Here is an 8798-nt window from a genome sequence, read left to right on the forward strand (position 1 = left end):
ATGTTGCTTTAATCTCGTCTGCAGTGCAATTGGGTTATATATCTGATGCTTTGGTGCAATTGGGTGTTAGCTTTAGGTGATTTAGATCTTTTAAAATGACTAAATGGCTTAAGTGATGAACAAGAGCTTAATGACTTGTTAGTTAGTGAGAATCTGTTTTCATTATGAGTTTCTCTCCTATTAGAAAAATAGTAGTAACGATTAGGCATATACTTGTGTTAGAATGCGGTTTATCAATCATATCTATTTTGTTTGTTATATTCAAAATTTCCGAAAATAGAGAATTTTAAACTAGAAACATGAATAATAGATCAAAGATAAATATAGGCTGAAGAAAAAAAACAAGAGGTACCACACATCAGCATCAATGATTGAAGAATGTGGCAAGTTCGAATATAAAAGTTGTTTTGGAAACTTGCTGAAGAAGATTAGGGACAATTAAGTTGGCTTGTTTGGACAAGGACATGTGCAAAACATGCAACGTCTCTTTATTTACTATAAAGAGGTAGAATAAAGCCACAATTAGAGTTCATTTCTTTTACTTTGCTTGTCCAAAATGATGCAAACATCTTCTCTTTTTTTTTTTTTTTTAATTTAAAATATAATAAAATTTTCACCACTAGTTTCATTTATATATCATTAGACCTCTATTTATCAAAATTTCTTATGCTAGAACCTTACATGTAAATCAATTTTTAAGAATTTGAACTATAAATATGTCAACTTAGAATGCAAAAGGAACTAATTTAAATTTTAGATTGATAATCGAGTTTATTTGTTGAGATTAATATTTTGTACCGTAACAAATTATTATGCTTAATGAGACAAAGTTAGAATTAATTTCTATATCAAATATTGGTAGACAAATGGGTCAAAAAACATGGAAATGGATCCTCTCGAGCATTTCGTACTACTATCTATCCTGCTCAATTTCCAGCCCTTAGATTTAGTCTAACCAACCATGTGATCTTATGTATTTTCTAATGCAATTTTTTTATTTCTTTTATTTTCAATCATTTGAACAAAGCATACGACAAAAGAAATTGACGAGAATTCAAATCTCAAAAACACAACAACCACAGTGGGTAGAATGTGACTTCATAGTGAATTCGAAAAACTTTGATTTAAAACAAAACTATTTGTAAAATTAGAATTTGAAAACATTTTGTAAAAAATTTGAATAAATTGGCAGTAGAAAATCAAAGGAAAGAAAAATATGGAGAAGTAAAAGAAATAAGGGAAGAGAATGATACTATAGAATCATATAGGTTCGGCTTTAAAATAACTTATTCCTGTCACTAAGAATTATTTTTGAGAATATCTACTAAAGTTGATAGTTTTTAGAAGGACGTGCCAACAAACTTCTTTATATAAGAAAATGAAGTTTATAGGCTAACTTCAAACAAAACAGGGAACACAGTTTTAGAGTTGTTAATCTCAAAACCAAACAGAGATTTTTCTTGGAATAATCTCGAACCAAGACGAAGTTTTGAGTTGGTTATCCACTGAATCGAACTAAGATTTTACACAGGTTAACCACCAAACCTACTAAACTTTTACACCAAGATGAACTCAAATACCAATAAAGATTTTAGTCGGATTGATCTCAAATTGATAGAGTTTTTAACTTGAATGAACTCAAAAATCATTGAGGAAATTTTCACTAATTGATTTTCACGAATCATTCACGAATCAAAAGAAAGTTTTTCTTCCCAATAAATCTCACAAACCAAATGGAAGATAATTCACCAACTATACAAGAGCTTTTAACATGTTTACCTTTTAACCCAAATAACAACTTCCTACTTATAAAGCAATTATTAAGAATTTGATTGGTAAACCTGTCAACTTGAAGTCCAAAAATATTTCACTTGAATCCTAGATTAACCACTTAATTTATTGTTGAGTTTAATATATTTAATTTTCAATACAACTAAAACAAAACATTATTGTTTTATTAGCTCCATTTTCTTTGATAATGTTTCTTGAATAATCAAGCACATGTGTCAATATATTGACGATTTGTAGCTTCACTCAATATTTTTTAGGAATTCTGATTTGCTGACTGTTCGATTAAAGAATAGTATTTTTAAATTTGTAAAATAAAAAATGAAATCAATTATTTTGATCAGACCAAGATTACAAGACCAGTGATGTCTTGACTACATAATTGCATGAAAATCCAACTACACTGAATCCATATCCATTTTTTAGCTTTTCTAAAACAATTTCTCAAAAGTTTTTCCCAACTCAGATACAGTGCAAGCAATTAATATTTGTTTCTTTGCTTTTTACTATTATTGAATTTCCATGAGGTCAAGTTTTCTTATTAATTGTGATTGAATTAATATTTCATTATATTGTTCTTCATCTTCTTTATCTATCTCATCAACAATCTCGAACAAAAACCAACTGTGATCACAGAAATATGCGTAACAGAGAAAAGTGAGAACCATTTGTGAGCACAACATAAAAATCAAGAACCAAGGAAAAAGAATGTCTAAAAACAAAAACTAATTTCTCTAATAGTCAATTTTACACATAATTGGGGATCACAAAAAACATAATATCTGATTTCTAAAAAAATCCAGTATTAATTTCTTAAGAAATCCAACCATTGCAAAAACAGAAAAGATGAAAACAATTGAGAAAAATATATCGTATTAGATGGAGACCTGCTATTGTTGCAGACGAGAGGCGTGCGGGAAAGATCTCTATGTTGTGAGCTGTCATTATTGTTTGATGATTGGAGAGAGATCTCTATCTTTAATTTAGTTTCTTAGCTTTTGTTGTTAATTTCTCTATCTATTAAAAGAAGCCTTTGATAATTAATTTGTTATTGATTAGTTTAGTCAACTCAATTTAATAAGATATTATTCTATACAAGTATATATTGAATTGCCAATAAAAGTTAGTTAAGTTGGTAAAGAGTTGGCTCACCCAAAAGAACATCTGTTCAATTTTTGTCGCCAATTGGAGGATCTTTTTGGTGGGGGGTGAAACCCTGAAGATATCGGTAGATGATTTCTCTTGAGATATCGGGAATGTCATGATGCATAAATCCAAGATTGGGCTAAAATTCCATTGGCTGTTTTACTTGTTGATCCAATGCATACAGTGTACTGTAAATCAAGCTTCTTTGTGGGTGGGAACAATCTCCTGCCACAAAAATGTTATTTGTCCTCTCAACTTCGATCCAGCTGCATCCTGCTGGTTTTTTCAAATCTTTGTTCCTCATCATCTTTCTGACCTCCATTACCCCATCCCATTTAGCATCTGCTGCGTATAAATTTGACATTAGAATATAGTTTCCAATATCATTATCTTCCATTTTGAAGAGTTTGTCAGCAACAATACAACCCAATTCGACCTCGTGATAGGTTTTACAGGCACCAAGCAATGTTCCCCAAATATTTGCATTAGCTTCAATTGGCATCTTGGTCACAAAAGAATATGCTTCACTAATGCGGCCACCTCGTGCTAATAGATCCACCACACAAGCACACTGTTCCATAGTTGGTTTCATACCATGGATTTTCTCTATGGAGTCAAAAATCTTCAGTCCTTCGTCTATGCGGCCGGCATGACTGCAAGCAGATAATATTGAAGTAAAAATAACATGGTCTGGCTTGATTCCCAAATTTAGCATATGAGAAAAAATCCTAAGCGCGTCTTCACTCATGCCATGCATAGCATACCCACCAATCATAGAAGTAAACATAACCAGATCCTTATCAGCACTTGATTGAAATATTTTATATGCACAGTCTATGACGCCACATTTTGCATAAGCATCTAAGAGAGTTCCTTTAAGATGAAGATCCTCAAAATTTGACCGAATAATGTAACTGTGACACTGTCTTATTAAGTGAACTGATGCCGTTTGTGTGCATACTGGGAGGAGGCTCATGATAGTCACCACATCAGGCTTCATCCCTTGAGTTTGTAACTTTAAGAACAATTCAAGTGCTTGCTCAGGACAATCATTTTCGGCATATACTCTAACCATGAGATTCCAGGTGGTAAGGTCTGTCTCTAGCATCTCACTAAATATCATATTTGCATCATGATGTGATCCTAAACCCACGTAACCTGATATCAATGAATTGCATGTGACCAGATTCCTTTTATCTGATAGATTCTGAAACATTTTATTTGCATTCTCAATCTTACCACATTTGGAATATGCATCAAGTATTGCATTCCCAACAGTTGGCGCAGTAGCACTAAATAAAGATTCAGTCCTAATTGAATAGCCGTGTATTTCTTTCACCTTTTCAACTCTCAAAAGAGAAGCACAAAAACGGATTATGGTTAATATTGTAACGGAGTCGGGTCTAATTCCTATTTTAAGCATCAAATGTAACAGACTGATAAATCTTGAATGATGCCTCTTCTCTCCAAAGGCATCCAAAATAGAATTCCATGAAATTAAATCTTTCCCAGATATCATAGAAAATGCATGATATGCTTCTTTTATATAGCCACATTTTGCATAGAAACTAACTAGAGCATTTCCAACAGAAGCATCTTCAAAAAGAAAAGGATGTCTGAGAATATATGCATGAACTTGTTTCCCCACCAGCAAGTTTTCCAATTGTGCACATGCTGGAAGTATGCTGACCATGGTCACAGAATCCAATAATAATGTCTCTAGAGACGCTAAATTACCAAATAGATACAATGCTTTTAACCATTCCCCATTTGATGCATATCCTGCAATAATTGCATTCCAAGAGACTAAATCCCTTGCATCCATTGCCCAAAACAAAGACTCGGCTTCTTTCGTCCGTCCAATTTTTAAGTAGAAGCTCATCAAAGCATTACATACAGAAACATCTCCAGACAATTCAGGCCACTGCAGTATATAAGAGTGGATTTGTCTTCCACAATAGTACGCAACATTGTCATCAAATGAAGCACAAACTGGCAGAATATTGGCTATGGTTGCATAGTTTGGCCCTATAGGTCCTTTCACCATTGAACTGAACAAAGAAAATGCTTCTTCTAACAACCCATTCTCAGCAAGGCCTGCGATCATTGCATTCCACGAAACAACATCTTTGTGAATAATACTATCAAAGACAGCATATGCATCACAAGACACGAGTCCACACTTCGCATACATTGACACTAGAGCATTACCAGCAAATGCGTCCTCTTCAAAACCAGATTTGATAACATAACCATGTACACTCTTTCCAGCATTGAGATTACCCAAACGAGCACACACCGGAAGAACCGTAGCAGCAGTAACAGAATTGGGCATAGCCTTTCCACTCATATGCATTGTCCTAAACACTCTCATCACGTCAGCATCATGTTTACTAGACCCTGAAAACCCAGACAAAACAATGTTCCAAATGACAGGATCACAATGACTGAGCTGAAAAAACAATCTCTGACAATCATCAAGCATGCCACATTTGGCATACAAGTTAAGCAACGCTTTACCAGTAACATGGCAAGAAGCATGACCTTGTTTAACAACATAACTATGCAGACATTTTCCCAAGTTAGCAGCCAAAAGGGATGAACAAGACTTGAGAATTGCAGCAAGGACTTGGTGATCTGGTTTAAAAGCTGCACAATCCTTCAAGCAACGATGGAAAAAGAACAAGGCTTCGTTGTGCCTGGAATCCACGCATAAGCTCCTAATGATGGAAGCCCATGTCTTGAAACTGTGCTGAAGCATGCCCACGAGAATATATCAATGGGACTTCAATGTTATACTGTCATATGAAAATACAACATGTGGAATGCTACGAAAAAGCTTCAAATTTTGAGCTTTCAGTTTCTTCTTTCCTGTATGAGAAAAAGGATAAGAATATTGTTGGATGGCATTTTCACAAACAGTGGATGTGCAAAATGAAAAAGACCCAGTGATGAATTTCAATGCGTTGGTTGAAGCTGTTCAGTGGGCTAACGAGGTTGAGTTTTGTGTTCGCCGACCATGTGGCACGTCGGCACTTACACGGTTTTGTAGCCGGGCAAATGACGAGCGGTGGCACCACCGAAAATAAACAGAGTGAGAAGAAATGGAGTGGGAACATATCTAAACCCGTGGGCAATGACACCGATACTCTTCAAACAAAAATAAGTAATAATTAACAATAATATCCAAAATAGTCTAGTCTCATATTTATTTTATAAAATCAATTTTATATTTTATATTAAGATTAAATATATGTGTGGTCCCTTAAATACCTTTTTCTCTTAATCCACCATTTTGGTCTCTTGCACAGCATCATGCGCATTGTCAAAAATGTCTCTGTTTTCGTAGATGTATTTTTGGAAATATTTTTTTATCAAAATTTATTTGTTCCGTAGATGCATCTATATAATTCTTTCTGTGAGAACGATTTGATGTTATATTCGCGCCAGACAGCTTCTCCTCCCTCATTCTCACACTTTTCATCTTCTCAAACTCTCTAAAATCAAAATTCCACCAAAATTATTTTTTTCTCTCGAGTTTGGCGTTAGAAGTGTGCATCAATGATTGACACATTTCAACAACTTCAAAACTCAATAGATAAATTTTAGACGTTTCGAGTTATTTTCGAGTTTTCCCGTAATAGAGTTAGAATTCAATTTTTAGGTGTAGAAATAATAGGATAGTTTTAGAAACATAGTTTAGAGACAATGTAGGTATTTTTGGATGTGTAAAACGGACGATCAAGCCACCAAAATTTGATTTTAAGACCTGGAACAGTGATAGACGTCATTGTTGTGTTGTTGGAGTTTCAGAATGTTTCATAGATGCATCTACAGAACAAATGAAACGTTAGGTTGTTCCGTAGATGCACGTACGGAACAACCCTAATTTTTTGAGATGTTGGGTGCTTCCGTAGATGTATATATGGAAGTTTTCCGTATTTGCACATACGAAATTAAATTTGATTTTTTTCTCCTTTTCTTTTATCAATTAATTGTATCTAACCCGACTTTATTTGTAATACAATGCAGACATTATGGCCGGCCAGTCATACCGTGTTATACATGGGAGGGTTGCACAACATGCCTGCGTGCGTCATGCACGGATACAGGTAGTCTCACAAGTGACAGATGGAGCCTCCGTTCCAGCAGATGCACCTGATACCCCTGTTCCAACAGAGGCACCTATTACAGTCGTTCTAGCAGATGGGTCTTCCATATCTACTACCTCATCCTGGAGGCCTAGGGATGATGGTGAGGGTTTCTCACAGACGTCGTCGGGACACTTCTTTTACTGCTGTGCCACCTCCGGCTAAGGATGTTGGATCTTCAAGGGCACCTCCTAAGCTGCACGAGGAGGATGATGCGGGTGAGGACTGTAACGCCCCATATTTTCTAATTTTAATTTAATCGGAAATTAAATTATTATTATTTAGAATTATTTAGTATTTTCGTTGAACTAATTGGAGGAATTATGGAATATTGGTCTTTGGGCCAAGTGTGGTATTTAGTAATGAGGGGGTGTTAAGTTGTTGAGCCCATTACTAAATTATGTTACGTTTTCATAAAACAAAGAAATAAGAGGAAATTGAGAAATAGAGAAGGAAAACCTAAGAGGGAGAGAAGAAGAACTCATGTACAAAACCCATTTTCGTATTCATGGTGCAGCCCTCACAAAATGAATCATAACTTTCTTCTCGTAGCTCCAAATCAGGTAATTCTTGAAGATTTGGATTCTACACGAAATTTCCTTTGATTTGTTATATTAATTCATGTCAGGGAAATTCTTGATGAGGGAGATAAGCGAGTTTGAAGATTGGAGATTCTTGCTGAATTTGAAGAAAGAGGGCTTACGGGTTTGATGGAGAAGAAAGGGAAGAGTCCAGATTCTTGGCTAAGATAAGGGGGACTCTTCTGGTTAATTTCTAATATGCGATTATATTTAATAGAATAGATTAACATGTGATTCGATTCAATTGAGTATATTGGAATTGAGATTGTTAGGTTTAGGAATGTTATGATTTAGATTAATTGATGAAATTGTATGAATTGTGGTTGGTAATGAGTTTTATTGATGTATGATGATGTAGTTGAGGATTGTATGTCTATAAGTGTTCTTTGGAATCGATTTTGGGTGAAAGGAGTGTGAAATCGCAGGTCTGTCACAGAGCGGAAAATATGCAAAATCGCATGTCCACTAAGCGGAGCTATGTTTGCTAAGCGGATGTTGTTCGTTTTCAAAAAATAAAAGGGCTCATTAAGCGTACCTAGCCCACTAAGCGGAGGTCCCAACGTAGTTCGCCTCTATGATGTGCCGCTTGAAGCGGGGTTATTGAATTTTGATACCATAAGCGCGCTAGTGGTCGCTAAGCGAACCCTGTAGCGCAGAAAATTATTAAAACTTTGAAATAACGTATCTTTTGATTCGTATATCCGTTCTTAGTGTCGTTTTGGGCGTTGTAAAGCAAATTACATATTTTATATGATGAATTGGTGATATAGGCGGTGGCCCAACTTAAATTTAAAAATCGGTTTAATTGCTTGTGAAATAAAATATTATGCATATATATGAATGTGTGAATATGACAATATCTTTGTGTGATGTTGGATGAATTGTGATTGTTGTTGTCGTAATGAATGTGTGAATGATTGAATGGTTGTGTAAACATAGACATACATGATCGGTGATGAAAATGGTGAGTTATGGTGAGACGATGTGATGCATCGGATCAGTGATGTTTTAAGTATGTTATATGTGTGCATTCATTCATATGCATTCGGCGATGGATCCCGGTGATGATTTGGATCAATGGTGGACATAATTCCAATTGTGTGAAATTTGTATCGATAAGGCCGTATCTCGA

The 8798-nt window shown here is 35.0% G+C and overlaps 1 protein-coding gene across 1 annotated transcript; it reads right to left on the reverse strand.

Moving 5' to 3' along the window:
* LOC131661036 (putative pentatricopeptide repeat-containing protein At5g08490) lies at nucleotides 1-6076 on the reverse strand. The gene has a single exon (XM_058930438.1). It carries the CDS (start codon nucleotides 5693-5695, stop codon nucleotides 3074-3076), a length of 2622 nt encoding a protein of 873 aa, XP_058786421.1. The 5' UTR covers nucleotides 5696-6076; the 3' UTR covers nucleotides 1-3073.
* Nucleotides 6077-8798: the final 2722 nt, after the last annotated feature.

Source organism: Vicia villosa, linkage group LG3 (assembly GCF_029867415.1).
Source record: "Vicia villosa cultivar HV-30 ecotype Madison, WI linkage group LG3, Vvil1.0, whole genome shotgun sequence".
In the NCBI taxonomy this organism is placed as follows: Eukaryota; Viridiplantae; Streptophyta; class Magnoliopsida; order Fabales; family Fabaceae; genus Vicia; species Vicia villosa.